Here is an 18,477-nt window from a genome sequence, read left to right as displayed (position 1 = left end):
AGATTTCTTTATTAGTCACATGTACATGAAAACACACAGTGAAATGCATCTTTTTGCGTAGAATGTTCTGGGGGCAGCCTGCAAGGGTCGCCACGCTTCCAGCGACAACATAGCATGCCCACAACTTCCTAACCCGTACGTCTTTGGAATGTGAGAGGAAACAGGAGCACCCGGAGGAAACCTACACAGACATGAGGAGAACGTACAAACTCCTTATAGACAGCGGCCGGAATTGAACCTGAGTCTCTGGTGCTTTAATAGTGTTCCGCTAACCGCTACACTACCATAGCAAGTACCATTCTGGGTGGCACAGCTAATGGAGTCACTGTCTCACAGCAGAGAGACCTGATTCAACCCTGACCTTGGATGCAGTCTGTGTGCAGTTTGCATGTTCTTCCTGTGACCAAGTGGGTTTCTTCTGGGAGCTCTGGTTTTCTCACATGTCTCAAAGATATTCAGGCTGGTAGGTTAATTGGCCCCTGTGATTTGCCCCTAGTGTGTGGGTGAGTGGTAAAATGTGGGGGGGGGGGAAGCTGATGAGAATGTAGGGAGAATAAAACATGGGATTAATGTAGGATTAGTGTAAATGGGTTGGTGTGAACTCAGAAGTATGCAAAACTAGGAGGGGCGTAGGTACGATAAAATCATGACAAACTTTTCTCCACAGCAGAGGTTTCTGTGACCAGGTTCATGCAGGAGATTTTGAGAGGATTTGAGGAAGAATTTTTTCACTCAGAAGTGGTTTACACGTTAGGGGCTGGTGGATGCAAGTACTCCTATAAAATTTAATATGTATTTAGGTGAAATGCCAAAGCAAAGAAGGCTAAGGGCTGAGAGCTGGGAAGTGGGATTAGTATAGATGGGTACTTGATGGTGGGCTTTTTCATTCTGTATGACTCTGTGACTCTATGTCAGAATTGGCAACAATTCTCAAGGACTGCACACATCACACTTCTACACAAAGTCTCACTTTGTCATCATTCTTGGCTAGAACACTGATGAATAATCTCACCGCCATTCTCTGTCTGGTTATTAGTTCCATTGACTGGGTTTCATGACCTCCAAGGATTGCATTCTCTTTGAATGCAGCAGCTTTGCTATATGCTTTGTTCCCATCCTCAGATTTGTCATGTTTGGCTTACATTAGTCAATGTTCTTACAGATGTATAGTTGAATGTTGACATATACTTGATTTGTCTCTTTAAGCTTTCTTATAAACCTCTGAGGAATGGTTTTGATGCCTGCTATCCAACCAATCAACCTGCCTTTGGACAATATAAGACCCTATAGGATTTGTCACATTTTGTCATGCCTAAGTCTGTTTCTCCCAACAGATACTCCCTCAATCTCGCACCTCAAATTCTGCATACAATACATCAATGAACCCCTCAGTTCCTGAAGTTACCATTAGCAATTAGTAACTTCAATTTGGTTATGTATTGTCCATCATCCACCCATTCACCTGACATCTCCTGGAATCCTCAAATCTGTACACCATCTTACTGTATGAAAGGTTACAAGATTCTCGAAAGCTTTGAGAACCAGCCTCTAATTGATAGGCCTACTTGTTTGGTGGAGATCTTAGTGTTGGTGACCTACCAGATGCAATGTTATTTTAACTTCTGTTTTCTGGTCTTTGTAAGCCATTCCCAACTCAATAATGAGAACAAAACCTTCTCTTATTGCTCCTATTCATTTGGCAAGTTGCTTGCTGAGTTCAGCAGCTGAGGTGGCTTTATCTGCTCTATTTCCAACATGCAGTTGTACTATCTAATGGAAGAAAGCCAAGTCTGGCATTTCCAATCTCTCAACTACACATCCGCTGTGTGCAATCACAGCAGGGTTATCTCTATTTTTAAAATTTATTCATTTTTTGGTGTCTGTTGCTGGCAAGGTCAACATTTAATTGCCTGTGTAGTTTGCCAGGCCATTTTTGATGGCATTTAAGAATCAACATCTCATTGCCCCAAGGTTTGGATCACCTGTAGACCAGATCAGATAAGGATGGCCGATATCCTCTGTAGAAGGACATCAGTGAAGTAGATGGGTTTTTACAACAAGGGAGTAGTTTTGTGATCAGTGCTACTAAAGCCATTTTTTTTCAAATTCCAGATGATTAACTGAATTCAAACAGTGGCCATGGTTGGATTTGTACTCAGGTTTGTAGAATGTTAGACCATTCCTCTGGATTACCACCACCATCTGGTCACACAGCCATTAGCCCCCTTTTCTTGAAAATAATGCAGGGTTTTGACCCGAAATGGTGCCAGTTCCTTTCCTCCCAAGATGCTGCTTGACCCGTTGAGTTCCTCAAGCAGAGTGTTTGTTGATTCCAAAACCTGCCTCATTCAGGTTTCTCTGGTAGTGATCTGTGTAGTGTTTCTTAATAGTGTTTGCTTTCCATGCAAAGCTACGGCTAGAGTCAACATAACCTGCTCACACCACCCTTTGTCATGATGTATTCAGTAGCACTACTTTCTTTAAGTGAACTTCTTAACACATTCTGTAGGTCTCAGGTGATTCATACTAAAAGTTTATTTCAGAGCTACTTACAAGTCAGAACTACTATACTCTGCATTCTGTTGTTGCTTTTCTCTTGAACTACCTCAATGTATTTATGTTTTGAAAAGATCTGGATGGATGGCTTACAAAACTAAGTTTTTCACTGTGTCTCGGTGCACATGACAACAGTAAACCAATTCCAGTTCCAAGTCTACAATGTGATTCCTCCATGTTGACAACAGCTTGGGCGCTCCACTTGTAACGTCATCAGATAGCTCTGGATGAAGTGGCAGCTCTAACAGAGTTAGTGCTACAGTAACAGTTAGTAGACGGGATTATTGATTTGAAGATGTATTCACTGACTTCTTGGGAAACTTTTTCCTGTTCTCCTACTTGGGATACCTGGGAGAGTGGCACACCTGGTAAAGTTGCTGTCTCACTGCCCCAGTGATCTGGGCCTGAAAGCACGTACCACCAGGCTCAAAGACAGCTTCTATCCTGCTGTTATAAAACTATTAAATGGTTTCCTAGTACGATAAGGTGGATTCTTGACCCCACAATCTACCTCCTTATGACCTTGCACCTTACTGTCTACCTGCACTGCACTTTCTCTGTAGCTGTGACATTTAAATCTGCATTCTGTTATTGTTTTACCTTGTACTACCTCAATGCACTGTTGTAATGAATTGATCTGTATGGACGGTACGCAAGACAAGTTTTTCACTGTACCTCGCTATATGTGACAATAATAAACCAATTCCTATTCCAATTCAATCCTGATCTCTGGGGCTGTCTGTATGGAGTTTGTATGTTTTACCCGTGACCGCATGGGTTTCCACTGGGTGCTCCGGTTTTCCTCTCACGTCCCAAAGATGTTCAGGTGATAAGTTAGCTGGCCACTGTTCTTTGCCCCTAGAGTGTAGGTGAGTGGTAGAATATGGGGGGGAGTTGATGGAAGTGGGGGGAGAATAAAATGGGATTAATGTAAATGGGAGTTTGGTGGTCAGTGTGGTCTTGGTGGGCTGAAGGGTCTGTTTTTGTGTTGTCTCACTCTATGATTCCATGAAATAGTGAATCTAACAATGGTGTTAATATTTCCTCCTGAAGTTCTGCTGCCTGATGCTGTAATAATCTTGGCTACAGCATGGTTAACACTTGTGGATATGGACATTGTTACAGTAGGCAATATGGATGAATTTCCAAGTTCAGGTTATTATAAACATATGAATTAGGAACAGGAGTGGCCACTCAGGTTCTTGAGTTCAGTTTGCCATTTAATAAGACTGCAGCTAATCCGGTTGAAACCTCAACTCCTGATTTCACCCTCGTGCTTATCAAGATTTATCTGCCTCTGCCTTATAAGTATTCAAAGACTCTGGTGTCATCGCCTTTTGAGGAAGAGAGTTCCAAAGACTAACGTCTGTCTGAGAGACAAAGTTTCACCTCATCTCTGTCTTAAGTGGGTGACCCCTTATTTTTAAAAAGTAACCCTAGTTTTAGATTCTCCTATGAGGAACCATCTTCCCCATATCCACCATCTCAATACCTCTTGGATCTTATGTTTCAATCAAGTCCCTCCTCAGTCTTCTGAGCTTGTCTAACTTTTCATTATAGGAATACTCACACATTCCAGGTATTAATCTAATACGTCTTCTCTGAACTGCTTCCATTGCACTAACATCCTTCCTTAAATAGTCCACATAGTGGTCCAGATGTGGTCTCATCTACATCCTGCAAAATGGAAGAATAACCTCCCTACTTTTGTATTTGGTTCCCAAGTAATACAATGTAACATCCTGTTGGCTTTCTTAATTAATCACTGCACCTACATACTAGCCTTCTGCAAATGATGCACTGGAACATCTACGTCTATCCCTGTGCGGTATTCTTAATATCTGTTGTGCTTCTTTTTTCGATTTCTTGTGAAAAATTTCCCAGATGTTTGCCCTCTCACTTAACTTATCCACAGGTGACCCTTATCTTACGGGGAGGGGAGGGGGGAGGGGAGGGGAGGGGGAGGGGAGGGGAGGCATTGCCTGCATAAGAAACAGTGCGTATCGTGATTTTCTGTGATTAGAAACTGCGTTATCTGTACATGCATCAAGAAACGTGTTGAAAAAAAATTGTGTTTATTTATTTACTTTTTTTCCACATTAATTTTGTAAGAGAGAACTTTTATTCTGTAGCTCATATTTTTTTGGTAGTGATTTGTAAATTCTGAAAAATGCGAAGTTCTGTTACCAAAACTGCCATAAGCCCAGAGGTCGCCTGCATATCCCTTTGTATCCTCACTACACCTTCTTCACAACTTAACCTTACTACCTACCTCTGTGCCTTCAGCAATTTTAGCAACCAGACATTCAGTCCATTCATTCAAATCACTTAAAGTAATGTTTTCGTGCTGATCCCTGTTGCACACCACTTGTTACATGTTGGCAACTCGATAAAGACCCATTTAAAGCCTGCTCTTTGTTTCCTGTTGCCAGCCAATCTTCTATCCTTTCCAATACTTTGCCTCCAATAACATGAGTTTTATTTTCTGCAGTAACCTTTGATATGTTTCCTTCCAAAGGTCCCCCTTTATCCAAAAGAATACGTTCCCTTTCAAAGACAGTGATGAACTGATCAATGTGATTTCCCTTTCATAAAACCATCTTGACTTTAACTTTGCCTGCTTACCTTGAGTTTTTCTAAGTGTCCTGCTTGTATGTCTTTACTATAAGCTTCTAACATTTTACCTATGTCATTTCCTGTTTTCTGTCTCCTACCATTTTTGAATAAAGAATTACATTCATATTTTCCAATCTAAAGGAATATTAAAACTACATATCAGCTGTCCTCACTAAACACTTCTTTTAAAAGCCAGGATGAAGTCCATCAGGACCCATAGACTTATCAGCCTGATGCCTGTTGTCAGGACTCAAGGTCCCTGAGTCACAGGGAGAGGTTAGACAGGCTAGGGACTTTATACCTTGGAATGTAGGAGACTAAGGGGTGATGTTATAGAGATGTATAAAATTATGAGGGTATAGATAGGGTGAATGTACACTGTCTTTTTCCCAGGGAAAGGAAACCAAAAACTAAAGGGCATAGGTTTAAGGTGAGAGGGGAAAGATTTAAAGGGACCTGAGGGGCAACTTCTTCATGCAGAGGGTGGTGTGTATATGGAATAAGCTGCCGGAGGTTGAGACAGGTACAATAATAACATTTAACAGACATGTTTGATAAGTACATGGATAGGAAAGGTTTAGAGGGATATGGGCCAAATGTGGGCAAATGGGACTAGCTTGCTGGGGTCTTCGGTTGGCATGGACAAGTTGGGCCGAAGGGCCTGCTTCTGTGCTGTATGACCCTATGACTTTCTATGACTCTATAAGCTCCAACAATTTGCTCAGTTGTAATTTTCTTGACTTCCTCCCTCCCTTTCAGTCCCCGATTTACAGCTATTTCTGAAAATTTCTTTAATCCTTTATAGAGAAGGCAACGCATTACAGACCTGATGCCCATTTTCAAGAGCTATTCAATTTAGCCTCCAGTTTCTTGTTAGCCCACATCAGAGGGTATTTATGAGTAACATGCATAATATGGTTCTGGAATAACTTGCCAAGCTGCTCAGCTGTTTCATACTTTAACTATGTTTTTTATGGTTTGCTTTCTAGGTTTTTGGTGGCCTAGTTTGGATCCTCGTGGCTTCAGCTCGAGTTTCATTCCCTGGTGATCAAGGCTGGGTGATGTTTGTCTCAGTCTTCTGCTTTGTTATAACCACGTTGCTGCTCGTACTGTACATGATTGGAGTTCAGAACAGTTCCTCTGCATGGACTGTGGTGGTAAGTCTATGGCTACTGACTAGCTCAGTATTACCACACAGTTCTAATGTGTTGTAATATTTTATCTTAAGTATATTTCTGATGTATAGTGTTCTAATTGTTTTTTTGTGATGAACTTAAAGAGTAAGCAGAAATGCTACATATTTTACTTGATGTTTCAGTGCAGCAGTACAGGATACTCACAGATAAGACTTACTATAAACATAACCCCTATCCTTTGAACACAATTAATGATCAAAGGGAATAGAGAAATAAAAAAACAAGTGTAAGACTATATGCTCGATTTCAAAAGCTTCTTGTCATCTTGAGCTCGATGGGTGAGATGATCTGAGATTACTCTCGAGCTGATCACTAACAAAGTCACAGATGTTGTACAGCATAGGAAGTTGTCCTTCAGCCCAAAGGACTGAATAGCTACCTGTTGTCCTCTGATACCTCAACCAAATTGCTTTATTCACATGTGGAACTGGTCAATGAGGTTCAGTACCTTCTGATGAAGGGTCTTTGACCTGAAACTTGAACCATTTCTCGTTCTGCAGATGTTGCCTGACCAGCATTTTCATTTTTTTTATTTCTGTTTCTAATCCTGGGGAGAGAAATTTGGCTGTTATTCGTGTGTCTAATTTGAGGACAACTTCTGCAGCATCTGTCCTGGGATCTCTTTGGCTCAGCAAGCAGTTCATTTACCAACCAAATCTGTGTGAGAACTGACTGTAATATAATTGTGTAGATTGGTTTCTCATTCCTTGTTTCCTCTTCTCTTCCAGGATGTTTTCTACCACTTCATTGCAGCTGTGTTTTATTTAAGTATTGCCGTTTTGGAGGCCGGTGACACAAGGTTTATTCTAATCAGTGGAGATCAAAAGAATTACAAAATCAACATCGCTGCCACTGTAAGTCACCATGATGGAGTCATGGAGTTGTACAACACAGAAACAGGCCCTTCAGTCTGTACTGTCCATGCCGACCATTATACTTATCTCCACTTGTCCCGTGTACCTGCACTTTATCTGTAGCCTTCTACACCTTGGCGATTACAATGCTTGTCTGGATGCTTCTTAAATGTTGTGAGAGAGTATCTGCCTCCACCACCTCCTCAGGCTGTGTGTACCAGATTCCAACCACCCTCTGGGTGAAAAAATTCCCCCTCAGATCCCTTCTAAACTCTCCAGCTTTCACCTATATCTATGCCCTCTTGTTTTTGACAGCCCCACCAAGGGAAAAGATTCTTACATTCTACCCTATCTGACCCCATCATAATTTTGTATATCTCAGTCAGGTCCCCACCTCAGCTTCCTCTGCCGCAGGGGAAACAATCTGAAATGCTCCAATCCAGACAACATCCTGGTGAATCTCCTCTGAAATCCTCTCCAATCTGAAATGCTCCAATCCAGACAACATCCTGGTGAATCTCCTCTGTACTCTCTCCAGCACAACCGCATCCTTCCTATAGTGTGGCAACCGGAACTGCATGTAAAACTCCAGGTGTGACTTAACCAATGTTTTATAAAGTTGTAATATGATACCTGTCCTCTTATATTCTCTGCCAAGGTTGATGAAAGCCAGCATCACATATGCCTTCTTCACCACCCTATCTATCTGTGCTGCCGCTTTCCTAACCCTCTTCCTCCTATTACCAGGCCAAATTTGGATTCAATTAGCCAACTTGCCTTAGATCCCATGACCAGCCTACCATTCCAGACCATGTCAAAGTCCTTACTAAGGTCCAGGTAGATAACATCTACTACACTGCCCTCATCCATATACTTAGATACCATTTCAAAAAATTCAATCAAATTAGTGAGACAGCATTTCCTATAAACAAAGCCATGCTGACTCTTCCTAATCATTCCCTTCCTTTCCAAGTATAAATAAATCTTGTCCCTTAGAATTTTTTCCAATAACTTCCCTACCACAGATGTAAGACTCATTGCCCTGCTGTCCTTCTTGAACAAGGGAACCACAGTACCTATCCTCCTGTCATCTGGTACCTCATCTGTGGCCAGCAAAGTCGCAACAATCTCACGGTCAGGGCCCCAACAATCTCCTCCCTTGCTTCCCATAGCAGCCTGGGATACATCTCATCAGGCTCTGGGAACTAATCCGTCTTCATTTAACACCTGATACTTTCTCCTTCTTAATGCTAACATGCTCTTGAATATCACTGTCCCTCTCCCTGATCTCTCCATCTACCATGGCTTTCTCCTGTGTGAATACAGATGAGAAGTATTCATTTAAGTCCTCACCCACAGATTGCACCTTTGGTTCTAAAGGGGACCTACTCTTTCCCTGGTTACCATCTTGCTCCTAATACACATAAAATGCCTTGGGATTCTCAATCTTGTCTACCAGTGATATTTCATGACCCCTCTGTCCTTTTAATTTCTTTGATAAATACTTTCCTACACTCTCTGTATTCCTCAAGGATCTCTCCTGTTTTCAGTTCCCTATACCTGCCATGCACCATATTCAACTGTAGGGCAAGCACATCAGTAAAATATTTAATAAATAAACAAATGATTTGAAATATTTTGATAAAAACATCAGACTATCAAACAGTGGAACAATAATTAACACTTTAAATCATAATTTGAAAATTCAAGCGTAAGTGATAAGGCCTCTTGAATAACAGTAGACACAAACAATCAGGGCTTGAAATGCCTCATCCAGTCTGGTATGTATATGACTTTAGGCCTTAGTTATGTGCTTGACAGCCCTCTGAAATGGCCTTACAAGGCATTCAGTTGTATTGTTATCACTTGGTGGGGGCAGAAACCCTGAGGGTCCCCTGCAACACCATCACAGCAGTAACTCTCAGCAGAAGGATTGCAGCAGCTCAAGAAGATGGTGTACTCGGGCAATAAAGACTGGGCAATAAATGCGGGCTTTTCTAGTGACAACAGCGTCTGCAAAAAATTAATTAATTAAAAAAAGCATCGAAGCCATTAATAGGGAACAATAAGATAAGATATCCTTATTAGTCACATGTACATCGAAACACTGTGAAATGCATCCTTTTGCATAGAGTATTCTGGGGGGGGCAGCCTGCAAGTGTTGCCACGTTTCCCACGCCAACATAGCATGCCCCACAACTTCCTAACCCGTATGTCTTTTGGAAAAAGGAACAAGAGTAGGGCCTTCAGCCCTTCAACCTGCCCCCGTCATGCAATATGACATCCAAATTCAGTACCCTGTTTCCAGCTTTCTCCACATATCCCTTGATCCCTCTCAATATCTAGCTCCATCTTAATATCTAACTCCCTTCTTAATAATTCTCCCAGCATCAGCTTGACATAAGCATTAATTATTTGGTTGTACTTAAGTACAAGAGCTGGGACTCATGTTAACAACTATAACGAGATGTTGGTAAGACCACACTTGGAGTACTGTGTTGCAGCTCTGGTCACCTGGCTATAGGAATGATGTCAGTTAGGTTGAAAGGGTGGCAGAAAAGATTCACAAGAATGTTGCTGGGACTGGAGGGCTTGAGTTATAAGGAGAGACTGGACAGATTGGAGTGTAGGAGATTGAGTGTGACCTTATATAAAATTATGAGGGGCATGCGTGAATGGTCACAGTTTTTTCCAGGGTAGGGGAGTCTAAAACTCGAGGGTGTAGATTTAAGGTGAAAAGGAAAAGATTTATAGGGGACCTAAGGGGCAATTTTTCACACAGAAAGTGGAAAGAGTTGCCAGAGGAAGTGGTAGTGGTGCGTACAATTACAGTGTTTAAGAGACATTTGGACAGGTACCTAGATAGGAAAAGGTTTAGAGGGGACAGTGGGCCAATTGTGGGCAAATGGGATGAACTTAGGTAGGCAACTTGGTTGGCATAGATGAGTTGGGCTGAAGGGCCTGTTTCCATACTGTATAAACTCTATGGCGCTGTGACCCTATTATGATTAACTTATTCAGAAAATAACAAAAAGGGAACTTGGGAAATTTATTTGAACTTTTAACATTGGCTCAGAAGTTCTTTGAAACCTAGAAAGGTGTGTTAAGCAGGTAGTGAAAGGGTGGTCCAGTATTTTCTGTGAATGCCTGACACAACATTGCATTGCACAGAACATGTTGTGAGTTGTTGGGAGCTGAGGACCTAGGGGGTCAGTCACGGCATTGGTGGGGGAGGGATCGTGATTTCAGGTTTTCACTGGTTGGGGAAATGGGGATCTCAAAAGGAGGTAAGTGGATTCACCGTTTCCAGCAGTTTTGGTTGCATTGTTTGTCACTACAAGCTTACCTTGAGATATCCTAAAATGGTCAGTTTGGCGAAGGGTTTTGCTCCACTGGGCTTGATCTCAGCCAGAAACACGGCATAGGTTCATGATGTTGTACTCTTCACCTTGTCACACTGGTCAAGCTTAGTGGCATGGTGTCATGACAACAACCTTTCCCTCAATGTCAGCAAAACAAAAGAGCTGGTCATTGACTTCAGAAAAGGGGGGCGGTGTACATGCACCTTTCTACATCAATGGTGCTGAGGTGGAGGTGGTTGAGAGCTTTAAGTTCCTAGGAGTGGACATCACCAATAGCCTGTCCTGGTCCAACCACATAGATGCTACAGCCAAGAAAGCTCACCAGCAACTCTGCATTCCTCAGGAGGCTGAAGAAATTTGGCATGTCCCCTTTGACACTCACCAACTTTTATCGATGCACCATAGAAAGCATCCTATTTGGATGCATCACGGCTTGGTACGGCAACTGCTCTGCCCGGAACCGCAAGAAACTGCAGAGAGTTATGGACACAGCCCAGCGTGTCACGGAAACCAGCCTCCCCCCCGTGGACTCTGTCTATACCTCTCGCTGCCTTGTTGAAGGCAGTCAGGATAATCAAAGACCCACCCACCCAGGTCATTCTCTCTTCTCCCCTCTCTCATCAGGTAGACCTGAGGGCACATACCACCAGGCTCAAGCACAGCTTCTATCCTGCTGCTACAAAGACTATTGAACGGTTCCTTATACGATGAGATGGACTCTTGACCTCACAATCTATCTTGTTATGACCTTGCAACTTATTGTCTACCTGCACTGCACTTTCTCTGTAGCTGTGGCGCTTTACTCTGTATTCTGTTATTGTTTTTACCCCGTACTACCTCAATGTACTGTGTAATGAATTGATCTGTACGAACAGTATGAAAGACAAGTTTTCACTGTACCTCGGTACAAGTGACATAATAAACCAATACTAATACCCTATAGTGTCACGCTGACCTGAAACAGGAATATCCTCCCTACCATATATGACATTCAAATAAAAGTGGAGAATCTTGGAAACACTCAGCAGGTTGTCTGGCATCTGTGGAAAGAGATACAGAGTTCATGTTATAGGTTGGAGACCTTTTGTTAGAACTGAAATGTTCATTTTGCTTCTCTTTCCACAGATGCTGCCTGACCTGTTGAGTGTTTCCAGCATTCTCTGTTTTTATTGCAGATTTCCAGAAAGTGCAGTTTATTTAATTTTAATTTATAATGGTCACATTGAAAAGTGCAAGCTATTTACAAATTTATTTCTTCAATACTGAAGGTGAAATTAATTTATTCCTTTGCCTGCATGTGCCAGATTGACAGGTTGAAGCAAGAAAATGGCAGTGGTAACAATACTGAGAGCTTCACAACTTGAAGCCAATATTGTCCTCTACCAGAGACCAGACACATATGGCAACAAAGCCCTTACTAGCAATGATGAGGAGCTAAAGCCCAGCCAGGTTCTTCCTAAATGCATGCTTCCCTTGTCTAATTTTAGCACATAGATTGCCACCACAAATAAATCAGCTACTGAGGCCCATTGGGGATTAACTCGAGCATTGGTATGATTTATGAGACTTGCTGCCCAATGGTAAAACCTCTAAACCTTCCATTAGCTGAGTTGAAGAGAGTTCAAGAATATACTTGGTGTAGAATGGAAGGTAGATGTAAATAAATTTATATTAAAATATATTTATTCTGTGACAAGCATTCTTCTCTAGATATTATTTTCCTGTAAAACATCCTTGTGTTTCAGGTGTTTGCATTTGCGGCCACCTTACTGTACACAATGCACGCTATATGGTCGATAGTGAGATGGAAGTCCTCCTCCTGAACAAGAAGACAAGTAACACGTACTCCTGGAAGATTTTGCCTTCTTCCTAAAACTGCTGATTTGTCTTTGCTTAATATTGGATATATCCATCTTTTTTGCAACTGTGATTACAGTTTTTATGTATACAATAGAACTGATATTCTACAAAATGTCCTCGTATGTTGAGTTTGAGAGTGCTGTAAGTAACGTATCCCTTTGATATCTTGTGCCATTTTAATACCACATATCTCAATAAAGCTGAGGTAGGAATCAAGACTTCCTGCATGGAGTTTTTAAAGCTATTTTCCATCCCTTCGAAATGTGTGCATGAGATTTCTCACTTGCGAGTAGGGAAGAAATATGGAACAATTTAACCTGAAGCCTCAGAGTTTGGAAATGAGTGAATTAATTATGTTATAATATATAGGGGCTAAGTTATGAGACCAGTGTGCAAAGGCCGAGACTCTTGCTGCATAACAGGAAGCAATTAAAATGCTGAAATTTAAAAATCTTGCATCAGTAACGGCCAAGCATTACTAGCTTAATCAGAAAGCACCAGCAATATTCAACAGGTCAGGCAGCATCTGTGGACAGAGAAACAGAGGTAATGTCTCAGGTCATCAGCACTGGCCGTATTCCTGTTTGGTTCACCAGCATTCTTCAGAGAAGTAGGTCCACTGCCTTTACCCGGTCAGGCATAAATGTAACTGCAAGCCTGTTGAGACTTAGCTCTGAAGTGGTCTAGCTTGCCCCTCGGGACGATAAATGCTGGCCATACCACTGTATCCTATGACTAAGTACATTTTAAAGAAGCATGATATAATTCATTTTTAGTGCTTGGATATGTACATCTTGGTTGGAGGAATTTAGATCAGGATAGATTGTACTCTCTTAAAGGTTCTATCTGTCTAATATTCCTCCCATTGATGGTGATTCAGGGTTTGCCCTTGAGTACAGACCCGTCTCCCTTATTTCCCTCCATACCCAGAGGAACCTCTCATCCAGGGGTAATGGGGGAGGGACCTCATTGAGATGCTATCTTGAGGAACAACTTCTCATCTTTAACCTAGGGCAATGCAGCCTTTGGCATTCAGCGGCAAATTTTCCAACTTTTGGTAATGCACTATCTTTTTCTGTGCTTGGCCTTCTCCACTGCCAAGATGAGGCCAAACACAAACTAGAACAGCAGCTTATAGTCCACTTCGGTGGCCTACAGCTAACTTCTGGTAACCCACACCCGCTGAATTCCCTTCCCACTCCCTCTGGTTCACCTTGGGTCTCTCTCCTATTGTTTACCTTCTCCATCTCCAGACCCAACCCCCCTCCCCAACCTAGATTCATTACTCCCCCCCCCCCCATATTCCATCTGCCCTTCACCCACACACCTTTCCACCTGGGTTTCTTCTCCCTTGGTCTACTTTTCTATCCCCTCCTCAACCTGGCTCCACCTGCCCGTCATGCCCCACCTCACCTGGTTCCACCTATCACTTGCCAACACCTGTCTCACCCCTTCCCCTCATCTCCTCCCTCTACACTTTCAACCCTGATGCAGGGTCTTGACCTGAAAGGTCAACCAGCTCTTTGCCTCCACAGATGCTGCCTGACCCACTGAGTTTCGACAGCAGTTTGTTTTTCTTTCGCTCCAGATTTCAGCATTTGCACTCTCTCTTGTGTCTCTGACTGGCAAATCTCTGACTGTCTCAGAGATAGGAAGATGGGAAGATATGATATGTAGCCTCTGTCCTATCATATGCCTCCCAATCCCTGGCTCTCTCATACCTACCTCGAAATTCAAGTTCCCTCTCACCTTCCCCAAGTCTCTGTTACCCAACCTCCCCACAGCCCTCATCCCCTCATATCTCCCCAAAGTGACACGAATGGGAAAACATACTGGGAATTCTCCTCAGAGAAACCTTGATGAGACAATGATGATATTTTTATTTTGTGAGTAAAACCCCAAGTAGAATTCCGGACCATGCCACGAGGTATCCAGGTGACCTATCTCTCACAAATGAAACATATTCCAAGGTGGGCATTGAGATGGCCCCAGTGAAGTAACGTTAATGAGAGAACCATACTACAATTTAGCAGAATTAACCTAGCTTTAAAAAAGGGAAATTGTGTTAGCACTTCTTGAGGATGTAATGGGCAGGGTGGATAATGCATAACCAGTAATGTATTTCAATTTGATATACGCTGTAGGCAGTAGCCTCATACCTATTCTCTGAGACTGAACCTGTGCAAGTGTGGTCAAGATTCGAAGTGCAAAACAGCCCAGAACACTTTTAAAGTTTATTAGAACTAAGTAAATGCTATAAATAAAAATTATAAGTAAAGGCACTACAAGTAATATAAAACATTGCAAGGAACTATAAGTTACAAAATACAATGCAATCATGTAGCCTCTTTGCTCCAAGACCCTCATGCAGTTTTAACCCTGAACTGTAACTCTTAACTTCAACAAGACTACTTCCATAGCTGAATATTTTACAGTTGAGGTTACACAATACCTTCCATTAACCCCTAGGAACGGAGGTAACAACTCCATACCTGTCTGATGTAGATTGCATTGTACAATTTGTCCTGTTTCTGGAGAATTTTCATATGGCTCCTTCGTGGAATGAAGTTTCTTAGAACAGATTATACTTTCCATTAAGTGCTGACTTGCCATCAGAACTGTGGTAAGCTCCCTATCTACAGAGATGCCATTTGCAACATCGTGTGCATTACCTCAATGTTTCATTATTATTTGTATCCTGTTTAATAAATGTTCATTATCTTCCACTCTGAACAGGGTTTATCAATGATGATTTGGAAAGATGAAAGGAAATTGCCATACTATTCCTAACATTGTATCTTTAGCAGAATCATCCCATATGTGATCGGCGAGCTCTAATTAAACATATTACTTTACATAAACTTACAACAGGTGATATTTCTGTCAGTTGTGTTGAATGTTCATTGCTGCTCCAATCAGGTATAGATTTTTATTTCAATTCCCCAAAATTGTAGCTTCTATATATCCTCCTGGCAAATTATACAGTTGACCCTTCTTTGATGGGAATCGAGGTCTGTACTTGGGAGTGGGTGGATTTTAATTTACACTTTATGAAACAAAAGCAGTTTTTGATTGCAACTGAACCAAACCAAAACATGTTTGTTGCTGGAAAATCTTGATTGATTGCGGACCAGTCCCCTGTCCATGGTTGCAAATTTTAATTTTTAAAGGTTGAAGCTGATCTTTAGAATTAAAAAAAACTCTCTACAGTCATGCAAGAAAATCTATTTTTAAAAATAAAGCATGCCAATGCCTTTCATTTCAAATGTAATTCATTTTTGTCCAGAGACTACACAAGCTATTATCAAATCCAAAACATTATGGAAATATTTTTGTCATTAATTAATTTTTCTTTTATCTTTCTTGAATAAATATTTAAAACTCACACAACTTATTCTATTAGGAATCAGAAATCAGGGCTAATATTTGACAAACTAAACACTTGTCTTCAAGAAAATTTGTGATTATCCTCAATCATCTCAAACTACTTCCAAAAATGGCAATCCAAAATTTGAACTTGCCAATCTTTAATATGTGGCAATTCACAGTGTTGTAAAGTCATACAGCATGGAAGCTGGCCATTCAGCTCATCATGTTCATGCTTAACAGTGGACATTCATCAGTGTTAATCCCATCTTCCAGCACTTGGCCTTCTATGCCTAGACAATTTATGCACTCATCTAGGCAATTCTTAAATGCTTTCAGTGGCCCAGCTTCAACCATTCTCTTCGGCTTTGCATTCCAGGTACTCACCACTTTCTGGGTGATAAAGGCCCCCCTCAGATTCCCTCCAAATCTTTTAACACTTTCCTAAGTCTATGCCTTCTCATTTTATTCACCTCTGATATGGGGAAAAGGTTTCCTACAGTCTACCCTAACTATACTCTTAATTTTAGGTACCTCAGTCATGTCCCCACTTAACTTCCTCCACTGCAGGGAAAACAGACCTAGCCTACCCAGCCTCACCTCATAACTGAAATGCTCCATCCTAGGCAACATCCTGGTGAATCTCCTCTGTACCGTCTCCAATGCTAATCACATCCTTCCTCTGGTGTGGTGACTAGAACTGCACAAGGTATTTCACCTGAGAACTGACCAATGTTTTATAAAGTGTTCAGGATTAGAGAAACTAACTTAACTTGTAACATTAATGAGGATTGCACATGACATTCTGGAATTCAGGTTCTTCTTTGTATTCTTTCAAATCAAAAATGTTATTGATTAAAACACAATAGGAAAGAGAAATGAAAGGGAATCGAAGCTTTTGGTTCATCGACGCAAACCAGGTAGGTGAGTATTGAGTAATTTCTTGTTCTCTTATGGTACGGATGTTATTAGTGAGAGTGAGGCATGGCAGGGCAGCTTGGCCCAGTGAAATGTGCATCTTCCAGTGTTCCAGATGGCCACATGTGTAAGATGTACCCCCAGCTGCAGCAGGAGAAACGTTCTGCATGCAGGACCCTCACCATCAGGGAGGTAACAGATGAGAATGTGAGGAAGCTCTGCTCTGGGCACGGTTCTGAGCATAGAACAAGGTCACGTGGTCACTCATGGCAGTGCGACTTCTTCATCATGGCCAAGTTTCATGGGTGTTGCAAGTGGGAACGACAGGAAGCCAAAGGACCACATGAGTGCTAAAGGCGGGAAATCCATGGTGATAAATGCAGGAGACCTTGACATGGATCCCAGCCTCAGAATGCCTATCCAGGAAGGTCCAGCATAGGATAGGGCACATTAGGAAGATGGTGTCAATGTTCTTCAAAGGCAGGGAGACCCCTCTATGGAGCGGACAGGGATGATGTATAGACATAAGATGAAGGCACGTAAACTCATTGGTATTTACTGCACATGGAACATTGACTGTTTCTCTTTCCATTGATGCTGCCTCACCAGCTGAGTCTTCCCTGCATTTTTTGCTCTTATTTCAGATTTTCAGTGTCTGCAGGTTTATTTTCAATTACTGGGATCATTTCTGGGATGAGTCGGTTGTCTTATGAGGCAGGTTTGAGCCCTTACATGTTGGAGTGCAGAGGAATGAGATGTGACCTGATTGAAACATGAAGGACTCTGTGGGAGCCCGACACTGTCAATGCTGAGAGGATGTTGCTCCTCCTGGGGATATTGACAACTATGGGGAATTGTTTCGGAATAAACGGGCACCATTTAAGATGAAGCAAAGCGGAAATTTCTTCTCTCAAACATCATAAATCTTTGTAATTCTCTCCCCCAGAAAGACGTGGAGATTGAACAAATAACAATTGAATAAAGGCAGGTTTTTTGGTCTCTGGGGAAGTCAGGGTTTATGGGAGCAGGCAGGAAAATGGAGCTGAGACCAAGAAAAGATCGATCACCAGCTTATTGAAAGGCAGAACAGGCGTGAGGGACGATTTCTTGCTGCTGTTTCTTATGACCTTACATTCTTAAGCAACATTGTGGCACATGATGTAGACTTTAGTGTCTGTCATTTAGAGTCACAGGGAGCAATTGGTGAGTGATTAGCAATGGTTGAACATCATTGCTGACATGCATTGGAGTGTTAAGTTAGCACCAGTTTAGGGATCACCAAGAATTATTTATTGAAGATACACTCATGTTGTGACATTTGTGTTATAGAAGAAACACAGATAAAGAAAACTAAGCACACAGTCCACACAGATTGTGCACAGTTTTGGTCACCCTGTTATGGGAAAGGTGTTATTAAATGAGAAAGAGTGCAGGAAAAATTTACCAGGATACTGCCTCAACTTGGGGACCTGAGTTACAAGGAGAGGTTGCGTAGACCAGGACTTCATTCCTGGAATGTGGGAGATTGAGGGGTGACCTGATAGAGGTATATAAAATCATGAGGGGCACAGACAGAGTGAAAGTGTGAAAGCACACAGTCTTTTTCCCAGGGAAGAGGTGCTAAAAACAAGAGGGCATAGGTTTAAGATCAGAGGTGAGAGATTTAAAAGGGACATCAGGGGCATCTTCTTCACGCAAAGGGTGGTGCGTATTTGGAATGAGCTGCCAGAAATAGTGGTTGAGGCGGGC

The 18,477-nt window shown here is 41.9% G+C and overlaps 1 protein-coding gene across 1 annotated transcript in view; it reads left to right on the top strand.

Annotated features, from left to right (window-relative positions):
• malb (mal, T cell differentiation protein b) overlaps positions 1–12,660 on the top strand; it is a 41,827-nt gene extending 29,167 nt beyond the window's left edge. The window contains exons 2-4 of the mRNA XM_052024944.1: positions 6,162–6,329; positions 7,097–7,222; positions 12,330–12,660. Of these exons, the coding sequence (XP_051880904.1) occupies positions 6,162–6,329; positions 7,097–7,222; positions 12,330–12,407 (372 nt within the window). The 3' untranslated portion in view covers positions 12,408–12,660. The remainder of the gene's footprint in view (positions 1–6,161; positions 6,330–7,096; positions 7,223–12,329) is intronic.
• Positions 12,661–18,477: the final 5,817 nt, after the last annotated feature.

Source organism: Pristis pectinata, chromosome 10, assembly GCF_009764475.1.
Source record: "Pristis pectinata isolate sPriPec2 chromosome 10, sPriPec2.1.pri, whole genome shotgun sequence".
NCBI lineage: Eukaryota > Metazoa > Chordata > Chondrichthyes > Rhinopristiformes > Pristidae > Pristis > Pristis pectinata.
Note: the sequence above shows the minus strand (reverse complement) of the source record. Positions and strands in the feature narration are given on the sequence as shown.